Below are 13391 nucleotides of genomic sequence, written 5' to 3' on the forward strand. Positions count from 1 at the left end.
AAGAAGAGAATTAGTGGTTTTGTTTATGATAAGACCTGTGGGACCTACTCAGAATTTAGTAACACAGCAGCTCTTGCATGCCGCAGAAAATTAATGATTACTTTTTGTTTGTTTGATTTTTATAAAAAATAATTAAATTATAATTTTTTAAAAAAATATAAAATTAAATTTAAATTGGTTCAAACTAACTGTTTAATTTAATTTTCTAAATAAAAACAAATTAGTTTACTTCACTTTTTTTTATTTGGCTTAATTTTTTTATTTTAAAATTCTTTTTCTAGTTTCACTTAATTTTTTTCAAATTAAATTTGATTTAATTTCAAGTTTTTTTAAAAAATTTAACTGATTTAATTAAAAAAAAATTATAATTCAATTTTTATAATTATTTTTTTCTGATTTTTTCAGTTTAATCAATTTTTTTACTAACCCTACAGAAAATCCAATTTATTTCAAGATTAACCCATCAAATTTATCTACTTAGGTAGTGTTCACAAATCAGAATTCACAAACCATTTTTGTGACGGCCCCTCTAACTAGTTGTTACAGATGCGACGAGCCCTTTGACCAAAAATCCATGAACATGCACACATGTAGAAATTGGTTAAAGAAACACTAAACAGGTTGATAGGTGATGAATTGTCCATGGACAGTACCAAAACATAGAGATAGCATAGAAGGTTAGCCCAAAATAAGTTGTTTTTAACACTCAGGAACTACATGCCGAGTATCATCAGGTTTTCCTATCACCATAACTGGCCCTAATGCATATATACATACAAAAACTCAAGCCCGTGACAAAAGATCCTCTAGTTTTTGCCTTGTAATTCACAAACATCAGCAGAAAAACATAGAGCTGCAGACATTCCGGTGTAGCTCAGGAAGCTCGGGCACAGGGGTTTGCCCAGCAGAAGTTAGACCTCCATGGCTCGAGGATGTCTCTGACATGTCATCACACTTCAAGAATTGTGAAATCTGAGTTGCTGCCAAGTGAGCATAACGGACAGGAGCAACTGCAAGAGGATTATATCAATAAAAATTGCTCAATAGGAGTGGATAAAACGTGTTTCGTGCAGAACACGAAAGGATAAATGGCTAGTGACAACCATTCCCTTGTCAAATTCAAAATAGAAAAATCTAGCAGCAAATATAAATAAAAATGGCCAGCTTTAAGCATGGAGGCTTTCAATTCCCAATCTCAAAGTAAAGATGCATAAGCATGACAGTATAGGGATTTGTTCATTACCTACAGATATTGCTGTTGTGCTTCTTTGGTACCTGCAAAGTTTTCACCAGATTACCGTAAATGGACTTCAAAATACCTTTTTAAATAACAAAGTAAACCAAGATGAACTTACACATAAGACAAAGAGTGAATCAACTCCTGTAGATCATCAGCTGAAAAGCCAATCTCATCTAAAAGAACATGATAATGTGTTGGCCTTGTTGTTCCCTAAAAAATCAAATGGTGAGAAAATTAGATCATTAAACTAAAACTAATGCTCTCTCTCCCTATCAGTCAAGCATCCAGCATTGCCCATTTATGTTTTGTCCGTTCATGCATGCAAATATCCACAACTAACTACAGAAAATAAAGGAAGTTCAATGATAAAAACTCACTATCATCCCTGCATGTGCACACATATAGAAATCATAGCTTTGTGGGTGACAAACAGCATTATCAATAACAGTTCCTGCATATTGGGAAAAGGGTGTATAAATATCACCAAAAATTAATCAAACTTGCACGTTCAATTAGAGTTTGTGAATGACAACCAGGAGGAACATTGTCTGGAGATCCATCTTGGAAAAATTTAGTGTGATGATTTTTCTGGGCAACAATAACAGTGAACTTGGGTGACCAGCTTTCATCAAGGAACTTGCATGCCTGGTGAACACAAAAAAGAAGGTTATTTTCAAGAATATGTATTTGTAAACTAGTTAAAATTAACCATTTGTCATCGGTTAGTATTTTAATACTAAGAAACCTCAATGATTTGATCCAGCTCGATGTTGAGGACTTGATTGAACTGCGACTCGCTAACTCCATCCCTTTTTCAACATTGGAACAAAAAATAAAAAAGAGAACAAAAACAAGTTACCATGGGCTTTTAATGATGGAAAAAGGTTCAAGAGACAAGTTCATAACTAAAACATAAAATTTATTGCGACATAGTAACTTCCTTTCAAGGCTGGAAGAATAGGAAAAAAAATGATAATTCACAAGAATGCCAAAACATTTCAAATGCCTTGTCATATGGAACAGAGACTTCATATATAACTTTCAGCATATGCAATCCGAATAATGGATCTCTTTACCCTCATTAATTTTATTGAAGCAAGGCCCTCTTGCTTACAGGATTCATTATGCCAAACATAGCAAAATGTAGATGTAACAGAAGAAAGATAAATAACCAACAGTGAAAGGACCAGGAAAGCCAGTTCAAAGGATAGGAAACTGACCTGAATATGATTATCTGAGCTGGTTTTGTTTGGCCAGAACTCCTATAGTAGTCCAACAACAATTCCCTGAAATTGATAGGATTTCAAATCTCTATTGAGGTAAAAGGGCATTTAGCTATAGAAAAAAGACAACTCTAAAATGTGTAGTTAGTAGAACTTTTTTAAATGATAATGGACATAAACTGCTCACCTGACAATCCCAGAATCATCTTTCTTATCCGGTGTTAGTGTAAAAAGAGAATCTACCATCTCAACTTTTGGTGACTGACTACGCACAGAAGCTCTATAACGAGAAAGTAGAGGCCAGTTTCTAGAACTGACAACCTATGGAATTTAGAAAAACAAAATCACATAATAGTTTTGAGATGTTGAACAAACTTAATGGGAGATTGTAATGAAAAGACAGTTTTTTGAAAAGGTCAACCTTGATGTCAGAAACAAATGAGGAAAGAACTATATCCTACCGCAGCAATGGAGGGCATGTCAGACTGACCAGGCGAACCATGTGATACATCCATTCCAAATATTATTGTAGGAACCTTCGAGACAAATGGGATGTTTCGTGATTGCTCCATGGCCAACAAAGAATTCAAACCACCAAGCTATCCAGACAAGGAGAAAATTTGGTTAAGTTAGAAAAATATGCTTTTGCAGTGAGTAAGAAAGAACAAGAGAAGAATACTTTGAATAATCCATAACGGGATGCTAGCTCACCTTGGCATTTATCTTCAGGAGAACATTAAGTATATACTGCTCATTAACTCTAGTGGGTGCCAGGCATTGATTGAAAATTCCATATTCTGCAAGATTCTTTCTTTTCCAAGGACCTTAAAGAACAAATTTATCAGGAAAAACAATTACTGCACAGAACATTAACTAGTTTTATTGATCAAAAGAATAATAAAAGCAACAGCAGGGATCACATATTATGACAAATTAGCTAACCATATATGTCAGAGTTCTTCCTATCAGGAAGAAGACACACGAGAAAGCGAGGAGGTGCATTTGGAAATGCTTTCTGTATCTGTTCAAACATCTTCTCCACTCGAACAAGAGGCGGTGCCCGCCGAAACTGACCATTCTCTTCAACAACATCCACCGGGTCACTTATAAGCTGCACCAAAGCAGAAAAAAGAAAAATATTTAGGACAAGGAACTAGATTCAAAGGATCATTACAAGAAACAGTGCACAAAATTTTGATAAAACCTACAATCCCTTTCATTTCTCCAAATCTTATCAAATCTCTGACCAGACCACGCACATCACAACGAGCAGAAAAGTTCACCACGGCCCAGTTTTCAATTTTAGAAGGTTCAAAAAATTTCTGCACGAGAGGTAGGTTTTTTATTATAACCACTGATACTATATACGAAGGTAAATTGCAGTGTAGACTAAATTCCAAAAATCACCTTATGATTAAAATTCCACCGCCCATTTCTTGGAATAACATCCTCGCCATTTCCTGCCTTTAACTGTTACAAAAGAAAAGGAAAGAAAGAACAACACTGGTGATTCAGGGCCTTCAATGTGGACAGTGCTGACAAAATCCAAGAGAACTAGAAAGAATTTGTAACAGATTACAGTATATCAATGGACAGAAGACTAGAAACCTTTGGAGCAGTTAGGACACGGCCTTGAACTTGAGTAAACTGGCTGCTGATGGTGATACCACAAGAACGCAACATTGGTTCTGCAGCATAGTTGTTGCTTTTCATAACCTAACAAAAAGTGGCAGTTTATCATAAATATGGAGCGGTATAAGAAAAAACAATCATCCTCAATGAAAACCAATAAGCAAAGACTTACATCAGTTAAGATCCTAATTTTTTCGTGTGGTTTTTGTCTTGATTTTTCTACTAATTGTGACCTCTGAAGGACAGTTAGTGCCTTTATATAGCGTTGCAAGGGAAGCAGTGAACAAAGCTGGATATAATTCAGAAATTACATTAGCGCAGACAGAAGTCAACAAAGAGAGATGTCTGGCAGCAACAATGGAAAAAAGGAAAAAGATCAAGTCACCTCGACAGGAATGTAAGTGGGCCTTTTAGGCTTGCCAACATTGATGCAAGGCAAATCTCCAGAGTAGCGTAAATCTATGCTGCGATGATTTACAAAATAATGGTAAACTGTAATGTCAACACTTTCAACTTCATTTCCATCAGATCCTCTTGATTTCAGAGAGAACCTACATTTTGGAAAAGAAGGCATGAGTACATGAAAAAATAATAATGGATGGGCATGGTTGTATGTCAGCAACATAGTAAATGGGCAGAAATAACATAAGATGAGAACAACTAACATTTGCTCTTTGCAAGTATTTTCACTCAAGCCAGTGATTCTGTACTCTTGATTGGTAGGTGACACCCTTATCCTCAGATTTTTCAATGTTCGCTTAGCCTATCATTGAAAACATGCAGTAAGAAGCTACATGAACTTGGTAAAGTGACTGCATGAACTTGGTAAAGTGAATTTGCTGGTGGAAACAGAATTTGTACCTTTGCCCAGTCGATCTGAAAGGGGTTTGACACATTCTGGTTGGCTATGAGAAAGTCAATAAGGGGCCCAGGCTGTATTATCGTTGTAGTCGAACCATCTGCCATTAAGAACACATACTAGTAACATGGGAGACAGTTTGAAAAAAAAATATGCTTCAAAGTGAAACTCACCTATATTTAGGGATAATCCACCCTGCGAGGTTCTAAAGCTCGAATGAAATCCTCGGCATCCAAGGACACCTCCTCCCAGATCAACATAGTTCTTTGGATCATTGTGAAAGAATGACTGGCGAACAAGAAGGCAACCCCTGATAGGCAATTAAGCATATAATGAATAAAACAAGGTAAACTAAGATAGAAAGGAAATGGTAGCTAGATGTGTACTCACTGTTTGGCTGCATGCTGTCTTAAAATGATGTCTAAGACTCTTAAGGCTTCCTGTGAGTTTTCTGATTCTTGACCACGCAAAGCAGCGGCAATAGCCTGCATAGGGATTTTGGCAGCAAAACTCATATCCACTTTAAATGTTTTGGACTGGAATGCCCGCCTCATCCTCTTTCTATCAGTCTCGTTTGGACTTCCGTTGCCAACAGGACTGCCATTTCCAGCATTCCTGCACACAAAATAATCCCATTTGTCATTTACAGTTTATAAAGAAGAGGCAAAATGCATCCACATACCTATTTGATGAGAAACTATCGAGCAAAACAGTGAATTCCATTTTGTTTCGAGGCAGAGCGCCAATTGTAAATAAGCTCTTCTCTCCATCATATGCAAAGTCCTTCCCAGCAAGGTCTGAGCCATAAGTCTCATGAACTTTATCAATTAATCTTCTCCCAATGCCCTTTGCATCAATAGGGCGACCATCCTCATAAGACAAGGAAACCTAATTCAATGAAGAACAGAATTATAGGGAAGAAAAGAAGAAGAATCAAAGCAGACAGATTACACGCAAAAGGAAACTCACACAGTAATGAAAAAAGTGGCCACCAGTATTAGAGATGGAAACTCTGAAATGATTTGAGAGCAGTTGTATTTTTTGCCCTCTAGACCCAACTCCACGCCTGGCAATTGGGGAACGTTTTGGTTTTGATATCTTTTTTGTTTCCTCTGGAACAGAGTCTGTTGTCAATTGAACAGGAACTACATTTGGCGGTATCTCAGGTGGAGGTGGAGGGAGGGCCTCTGGCTCTTCAGTGGATTCCATTTTGTGCCTGAGGAATGAAAAGAGACAAACATGCTAATGCATCAATTGAAACAAAGGTAAGCTATGAATCTATGAAAACATTACTGAAACCAAAAATTAGCTGAATGATCAGAAATAAATAAACCAAAATGTTCATTCAGGGATAGCAATATAAACAGCAAAACATTCAATAACTGATCGAATTCAATAAGAGAATCATGCCTAAAGCACATTGCGTGATGCTGAGCAGAAAAAACTTCACTTTTTAAGTCAGCAGCTTCATCAATGGCGGAGCCACATAGAGGCAAAAGGGGGCAATCGCCCCCTTAATCTTTTTCTTTTTTTCAAAACAATTTTTTATATTAAAATATTAATGTAATAGCTTTACAAGGTTAATTTTCTTTGTTAGCTAATAAATTGATCTAAGCTCTTCTTTTTTTTTTCATTATTGTCTCTGTCCCTCTCCTTTCTACAAAATTTCTCTTTAAGTCTTAAGCTATTAATTAATTAAACAAGTAACATCTTATGCTTTATGTTTTGGGAAAGTTTCCTTAATCTTTTCTATTTTTTTCATTATCTAATTTTAGTTTTATTTCTCTATAATTAGCTATTCAAAATGTTAGGATTTATAATAATTTATAGGTTTGTTGAATTAATATGTATATGAAAGAGAGGCAATTCTAATGTAAGTTTTAGATGAAAGTTTATGACAATCCTTTTGAGCTATAATTTTAGATGCTACGTATCATATGTCAATATAGAATTGTTGTCATGAACTTCCCTAATCCTTAGAAGAATTAGAAATAGATAAACGAAAGTTTGTTGTACATATTGAGAAGGATATTTTTAATGAGATTACAAATGAAGTCATTAAAGCAGTTTTAAAATATAAAATCTCCAAGAGAACAATTATAAAGTAATTTTTTTCATTTTAAATGTATTCTTAAATTAATTTTGCTTGACTTGAGTTGGTACATATATTTTAAATTAATTTCTCTATATAAAACATGTCTATATAGCATATAATATCAAATATTTGTTAGTAATTTGCTTGGAATCCAATTTCATGTCCACTGATGATTCCTAACAAGACTTAAGGAGTGATTCCCATAAATTTAGTCCATTGCTAGTGCAATTCTTCCTTTTACACTTGCAACCATAAAGGTGCAGATTCAAGTCTTAAGAGAGGCCACTTCACACCTGATCGTTGCAAGGTGGAACTATCTCCAAACTCCCCACCCTAAGACCTCATTCATGGAACCATATCGGGGTAACAGCCTCTACATGTTAACAGGGCCAGGCTTAATGGTAGGTTCTATACATTATTTGCATTCCATTACACCTGGAAACTTGAATGACACCTAACAATTGCTTCACAGGCAACTCAACTTAACTCGATTGGCATTGTTAGGATTTGACATGATATCCATATATAAATTATGCAAAACAAGTGTTCACTTAATCAAGTTCTATATAAAAGCAACATCCAGAATAGAAAAATCCCTACTACAACTCACGTTACAACTAAAACACCCTTGGATAGAAATAACCAGAATTGCTAAACCTTAAAAGGGAAATGACCAAAATTGTTAAGTTAACTCTAGGCTTGGAATTTGATTAGTGATAGCATGAAACAAGTCATTGTGACACACACATTCCTCTTTTTGGAGGCATAAGATTTACACATCAGTTTGCCATCATTCAGCTATTGCTGATGTTACAATTAAACAGACTTGCTATGCACTGCACATAACTTTCACAATGAGATTTTGTTTCATAAGGGTTTTTTTTTTTTTTGAAGAAAAATACAAACAGAGAAAAAGAAGTCCTCTTGTAATGTCTCACAATGACTTGACAAGAACAACTCAATCTAGCAACCATTTCCATTTTACTGACTTTTGAGGATTCAGTCAACTTGGTCAAGTTCCTCCTCAGCTCTACTATATACCTTACCAAATGAAAAATAAGGAGGGCACCCACAGGTACAGTGGAGGACATGAGAATCATTTTGGGAAAAAACAAGGGTATATTAGTACTTGAAACAAATCCAAACACCGTATCAAATACAGAATAAAGTATCAAACAAGAGACAAAATTTAAGACAACACTATCCTAGTAAAAAGCGCTAAGATAATACTAATAAACTATCAAAATAACACAACAGATAAACTTAGAGAGAGAGAGGATGCGGGATTATAAGACTAAAAAAGTACAAGCTCAATAGTTTCAAGAGAAAGATAGGGGTATAACAATAATTTGATACTTAAGACACCTTCATACATGCAATAGAAAGAAGCCCCTTATGTCTATTCTGTTATCCTCTTAAAATCCTAAACAATTTGTCCTTTGTACGGGATAAAATTTGCAACACAGACCAGGTTTCAGCAACACTTCTGTTTTTAGGAAAAAAAACCCAGAAACACAAATAGCAAGAAATTATTTCCTGTTTAAACATACAAAAAAAAAGGCTTAAAAAACAGCAAAAAACTCTTTATCACACTTGCTGGTGAACAAAGGAAAGCTCTCTGTGTCAAATAGAGAAAAGAAACAGAAAAGATGAAAAATCTACTAACTTTTAAAGAAGAAACACCTATTAATAACAGAGAGCAGCTGTTAAATTAAGCGAAATCAGTCCTTTTTTGTAACCCATTTCAATCTCATAGCCCTCGGACTTTTGAAAGTGAACCCTCGAAAAACACAAATGCTCAGATGAAAATGTGCTGACACACAACACATGAATTCAAAAAATGGGGTTTGTAGTTGGAAAAACGAAGAACTTGAAACTTGATCCAGTGAGTGTTAGAGAGGACTGAAGTGGTATTGTGAAGGGTAATAGTGTCTTTTTACAAAAAAGCACAAAATTGGTATCTTGCAAGTCACAACAAGAATCTTTCAACCAGAGAAATGTAGATGCATTGTTTGTGAGTGTTAAAGCCCATGAGTTCAACTGAAACCTTAAACAAAAGAAAACAAGAACATAACTTGTGTAAGAACACATTACACAAAAACAACCCCAAAAATAAACAACACATGTTTCCAACGTCGGGAATCAAACTTTAAGGAAAATAAATAGCGAGAAAAAGGGAAAGACCATGAAACTCACAACTTGAAGCAGATCAAAAACACAGAGTAATTGACATGAAATGCATGGTCAAACCCATAAAATGAATCAACTTTCTTGCTTATTTACCTGATAGTATCTAGCTACGGAACCTTGAAATTTGAAAAGGACCAAGATTTGCAGGAGCTAAACAAAACCCAGAACTCAAAAACCTCGAAAGTAGGGGAGAGAGGGAGAGTGCAGCAGAGAAAATGGAACTTGTGGGTTCTTGTGTCGAAAAAAGGGAAAATTTTGAAAGTACAAGCAGGAACATAATCCAGTGACATAGCTGTGGTCACAGCAATTGGTAAAAGAGACTGAACTGTAGTGCTGTTTACCTCTTGGTTTAATGATTCACTTGGTCCCTCTATTCTATATTTTGTATTGGTTCAATCCCTTCTCTTTTATCTACTCTATGGCCCTCAATTTAACACCAAGATTTTACAGCATTACGAAATAAATAACAATATCTTCTCTGCAACTAGCTGGTTAAGAGAGTTTTTAAAAGTATAGTCATGATTGTTTTTGAAAGTATTTTTTATTTATAAATATATTAAAATAATATTTTTTTTATTTTTTATAATTTATTTTTAATATAGTATATCAAAACAATCAAAAAATATTAATTTTAAGCAAACAAAATTCAAAAAATTGAGTCCAAATTGTTTTTGTCCTCAAAATGTTTTTCAGATCAAAAGTAGAAGGATGGTATTGAAAAACTTGAGTAAATAGACTGGAATAAAATAAAATTGAAATTAGAGGGACAAGATTCACCATTGACCCTGAGATGTGCAGTTGCTATGCGACTCTTGCCTTTGGGCAGTTACGCATGTATTTTAAAAATATATTTAATTTTTATAATTATTGAATTAATATTTTTTATAATTTTAATATACCACATCAAATATAAAAAACATTATTTTAAATTGTCTTCAGTCAATAAATTCTTTTTAAAAAACATCAGACAAGGATGGAAAGTTTCTCCCGTCAACAACCACCAACTGTGAACTGGCTCTTGCGGTGCTTTGTCACTCCCTGTCACGGTTCAAGAGTTTTTTTCAAAAAAAACAAACTTTTCTTTAAAATTTATTAATTATGAGCTTATTATATTCATATATAGGCTAATTTGTTAATTACCAATTATTGAACATTAAATAACTGGGAACAATTAGATAATGTCAGGGTCCGTGGATAGCTTTCGTGTTTTTCTAGTTTTTTTTTAATTATATATTAAATTTATTTTTTTATATTAACACATTAAAATTATTAAAAAAATCAATTTAATATTTTTAAAAACTAGGCAAGTTCTCGAAACGCACCGAGTATAAGTTGAAAACTCTCTAACAAGAATGCATGTTGATCAATACTAGGTTTATTCTCGTGTGATTTTGTGTGCATGTTTTTCCTTGAGAATTGAATCTGAAAAATCAAGAAGTGAGGCGAATTTCTTTAACTATAAAACTAGTTATATTTAAAACTTGTTTGTTTTTACACTTGAAAAATATTTTTTAAAAAATATTAATTTTTTAATTTTTATAATATTTTCATATTGTTTTAATATGTTAATATAAAAATAAAAAAAAATTATTTTAATGCATTTCAAAGTAAAAAACAACTGTTACCACAATATTAATCGGACTCTAAATTAATAAACTTGATTTTAATACTAGAAAATAGGGGTGAGAAAAAAACTGAAAAATTGATTAAAGTGAGAAAATCAAAAAAATAACTGAAAAAACCCAAAAAAACCGATTAAAAATTTAAAGAAATCGACCAGTTCGGTTTTGGTTTTATAAGCAAAAAACCAAACCAAATCCAAACCGAAAAAACAAAAAAAAAATTAAGTCGAACCAAAAAAATCAAGCCAAAATTCAGCCAAACCAGTTTGAACCGGGTCTTTCCCTGAAAATCAAACCAAATTGAAATCAGTCAGTTTAAATCAATTTTGGTTTTTTTAAAAAAATTTAGTTTAATTACTTTCTTTGATAAAAACCAAATTAAACTAAAAATAATTATCCTTCTGCCAAACTAACCCAGAAACACATTTCAAATAAAAAAATAAATGATACATTTTATGAAAAGTTTAGTGCACCTTAAGCTATGAAATGTAAAGATGGGGGAAATCATATCAATTTTGAATCTACCATGTTTGATATGATATTTTGTTTATTTAATATTTTGTTTATACACACACATATGTGTGTGTGAGAGTTTTATATATATTTTTTTATGAAATTATCGGATATAAAATTAACTTGTTTATGAAATAATTTTAATGTGAATTTTTATATTTTTTTAAAATAGAAATTAAGAGGGACACTTCCTCTATTTTTATTATTTACATCTTTTCTATCTCCAACAGAAATAAAATGCTACCTCAAGACTCAAAAACATTTCATCCTAACCCAAGGTTTAAAATTAACCTGAAAATATAATCTCAATTATTTATTTTTTAACATTCAATACTACCCCCCACACCAGTTTTTATAAATCTATTAAACTAAAAATTTTACTGGGCCGGAATAAAATGCATGATTTCTTCTGACATTACAAAAGCCCATTCAAGTTTACCCAACACATTGGGCTCATCATAAGAGATACACAGGCCTAGCCCAAATTAAACATTACTAGATAAGCCGTTGAAACAGGCCCACATCCACTTAAGCCCGATGGGCTACTCACTGTCGCTTAAGCTGACTGCTGAGGTTTTTCCTAAACCATTCTGTCTCCTTGCCATCTTTGACTTTCTAGCCTCTCTCTCTCTACGCAGACTCTGTGGCTACCGGTTCTGCCTTGATTAACAAATCAACTAAAAAAGATTGAATCTTTTTGAATCAAACCGTTTCTGGAAAGTGGGTTTTGATTTTAGCCAGGGTTTATTCAGGACAAAGAAGATTTCAGCCCTGGAAGTTTCAGGTACCCTTTACTTTTCTTGATTCAAAGTTTCCATCTTTTTTATGGGAATTTATATTTTGTCGAATTTTCGCTGTTTGATGATTTTTTATTGCTTTGTTGATAAATTTTGAGTTTTCTTTGTTATACTAATAAGTTTGTGAATTTGCAAGGCGAGTTCTAGTGTTTTTTAAAGAATGGCCTTAGTGTGTTTAATTTTGATTTTTTCCCTCTAAACAGGAAGAACAAAAACAAAGTGTCATCCTCAAAGAATGCTATTTCTAGAAGGGCTCACAAGGAGAGAGCACAACCGTGAGTCATGTTTTGTTTTCCACCTGTGGCAATGCTTGTGGTTGCGGTAACATGTGTTTCTGGTTTATTGGTCTTAAATTCTGACTGACAGGCAAACGAGGACAAAATTTGGGCTGCTTGAGAAACATAAAGACTATGTTGACCGTGCTAAGCTTTTCACAAAAAAGAGGAAACTTTAAGGGTAAGAATTGGCTTAGAATCGTATATTCAGATTTGTTAGGTCCGATGTAATGTTGTTCTATGTTGCTAAGTTCATGGCTGTGGCTATGGCAATGTTTCTTTTAACAAAACGAAAGCGGTTTTGAAATGTTGGAAAATGAATCTTCCATTTAATAACAGAAAAAGGGAAAAAAGCGCAAACTGGGTGAAGATGAGATTGATTGTCCACCTAGAAAACCAGTAATCAAGTGGCGTCCAGAACGAAAGCGGTGAAAGGTGTTGCCTTGAGCTGCTGGCCACTTTATCAATCTGTTCATGCACCTCTATTAAGCTCGTGCATTTGAATAATATTTTCAGGAATGATGCCGTGAAAGAAGTGAAATTCCTTCAGTTGGATTGCCAACCAAGCTTGGCAGATAAGCTCCATGTCAGCTGGAAGAACTGACTGTCCAATTAAGAGGATGTTGATCTCAGCTGCCGGTGCACCTAGGAGTTTTGATCATCCTCTTTCAATCTGTCATCTGTATCACTCCTTTACATCCATAATCCTGTAGTTTTTAACGAAATAAGAAGCAAGCAAAACATGCAATCAGCTCTTAATTAAGGGCAGCATTTTTAACTTTTGATACGTACGTGTGACAATGTACAAAAACCTCAACCTGGAACATGCAATCAGTTCTGACAATCATTTCTTTTGATTGGAACAACAACTGATTCTAGAAATGTATTCAAAATATTTAACATTGAAGATTGCCTAAAAATTGAATTCTCACGATCCCCGACTCG

General features: G+C 33.9%; 2 protein-coding genes and 1 long non-coding RNA gene across 6 annotated transcripts in view; 1 reads left to right on the plus strand and 2 right to left on the minus strand.

Annotated features, from left to right (window-relative positions):
- Positions 1 to 601: 601 nt before the first annotated feature.
- LOC105136869 (protein argonaute 4A-like) lies at positions 602 to 9555 on the minus strand. 2 transcript variants are annotated; one of them, XM_011042367.1, is made up of 23 exons: positions 9333 to 9555; positions 5924 to 6170; positions 5637 to 5842; positions 5345 to 5569; positions 5128 to 5264; positions 4957 to 5054; positions 4761 to 4858; positions 4481 to 4646; positions 4268 to 4384; positions 4072 to 4179; positions 3871 to 3933; positions 3672 to 3785; positions 3406 to 3574; positions 3175 to 3287; positions 2925 to 3062; positions 2651 to 2784; positions 2461 to 2526; positions 1986 to 2049; positions 1774 to 1885; positions 1618 to 1691; positions 1356 to 1450; positions 1244 to 1275; positions 602 to 1010 (listed from the first exon to the last, which is right to left on the minus strand). In XM_011042367.1, the coding sequence occupies exons 2-23, from the start codon at positions 6161 to 6163 to the stop codon at positions 835 to 837; spliced, it is 2745 nt and encodes a 914-aa protein (XP_011040669.1). In that variant the 5' UTR covers positions 6164 to 6170; positions 9333 to 9555; the 3' UTR covers positions 602 to 834. The 2 variants fall into 2 exon arrangements, with proteins under 2 accessions (XP_011040669.1, XP_011040670.1); XM_011042368.1 differs by lacking the exon at positions 9333 to 9555 and adding an exon at positions 8733 to 8959.
- Positions 9556 to 11935: 2380 nt separating this feature from the next.
- On the plus strand, positions 11936 to 13391 carry LOC105136872 (uncharacterized). 2 transcript variants are annotated; one of them, XR_844435.1, is made up of 4 exons: positions 11936 to 12158; positions 12375 to 12446; positions 12538 to 12627; positions 12963 to 13391. It is a non-coding gene; the product is annotated as an uncharacterized LOC105136872 (long non-coding RNA). The 2 variants fall into 2 exon arrangements; XR_844434.1 differs by lacking the exon at positions 11936 to 12158 and having other exon boundaries at positions 12166 to 12446.
- The window catches only part of LOC105136871 (FAD-dependent oxidoreductase family protein), a 3932-nt gene continuing 3615 nt past the window's right edge, over positions 13075 to 13391 (minus strand). For both annotated transcript variants that reach the window (XM_011042371.1, XM_011042370.1), the window contains one exon: positions 13075 to 13153. In XM_011042371.1, the coding sequence (XP_011040673.1) occupies positions 13115 to 13153 (39 nt within the window). In that variant the 3' untranslated portion in view covers positions 13075 to 13114. The remainder of the gene's footprint in view (positions 13154 to 13391) is intronic.

The sequence above is a fragment of the Populus euphratica genome, unplaced genomic scaffold (genome assembly GCF_000495115.2).
Source record: "Populus euphratica unplaced genomic scaffold, PopEup_1.0 scaffold59.1, whole genome shotgun sequence".
Taxonomy (NCBI): Eukaryota; Viridiplantae; Streptophyta; class Magnoliopsida; order Malpighiales; family Salicaceae; genus Populus; species Populus euphratica.

What these genes read in the sequence shown, in the direction of transcription:
- LOC105136869 (XM_011042367.1), bottom strand. Translation starts at nt 6,163, where the DNA reads ATGGAATCCACTGAAGAGCCAGAGGCCCTCCCTCCACCTCCACCTGAG. An exon ending in TTCAGATCGACTGGGCAAAG is followed by an intron (nt 4,859 to 4,956) that starts GTACAAATTCTG and finishes TTTCAATGATAG; the next exon opens with GCTAAGCGAACATTGAAAAA. An exon ending in GTGCACATGCAGGGATGATA is followed by an intron (nt 1,451 to 1,617) that starts GTGAGTTTTTAT and finishes TTGATTTTTTAG; the next exon opens with GGAACAACAAGGCCAACACA.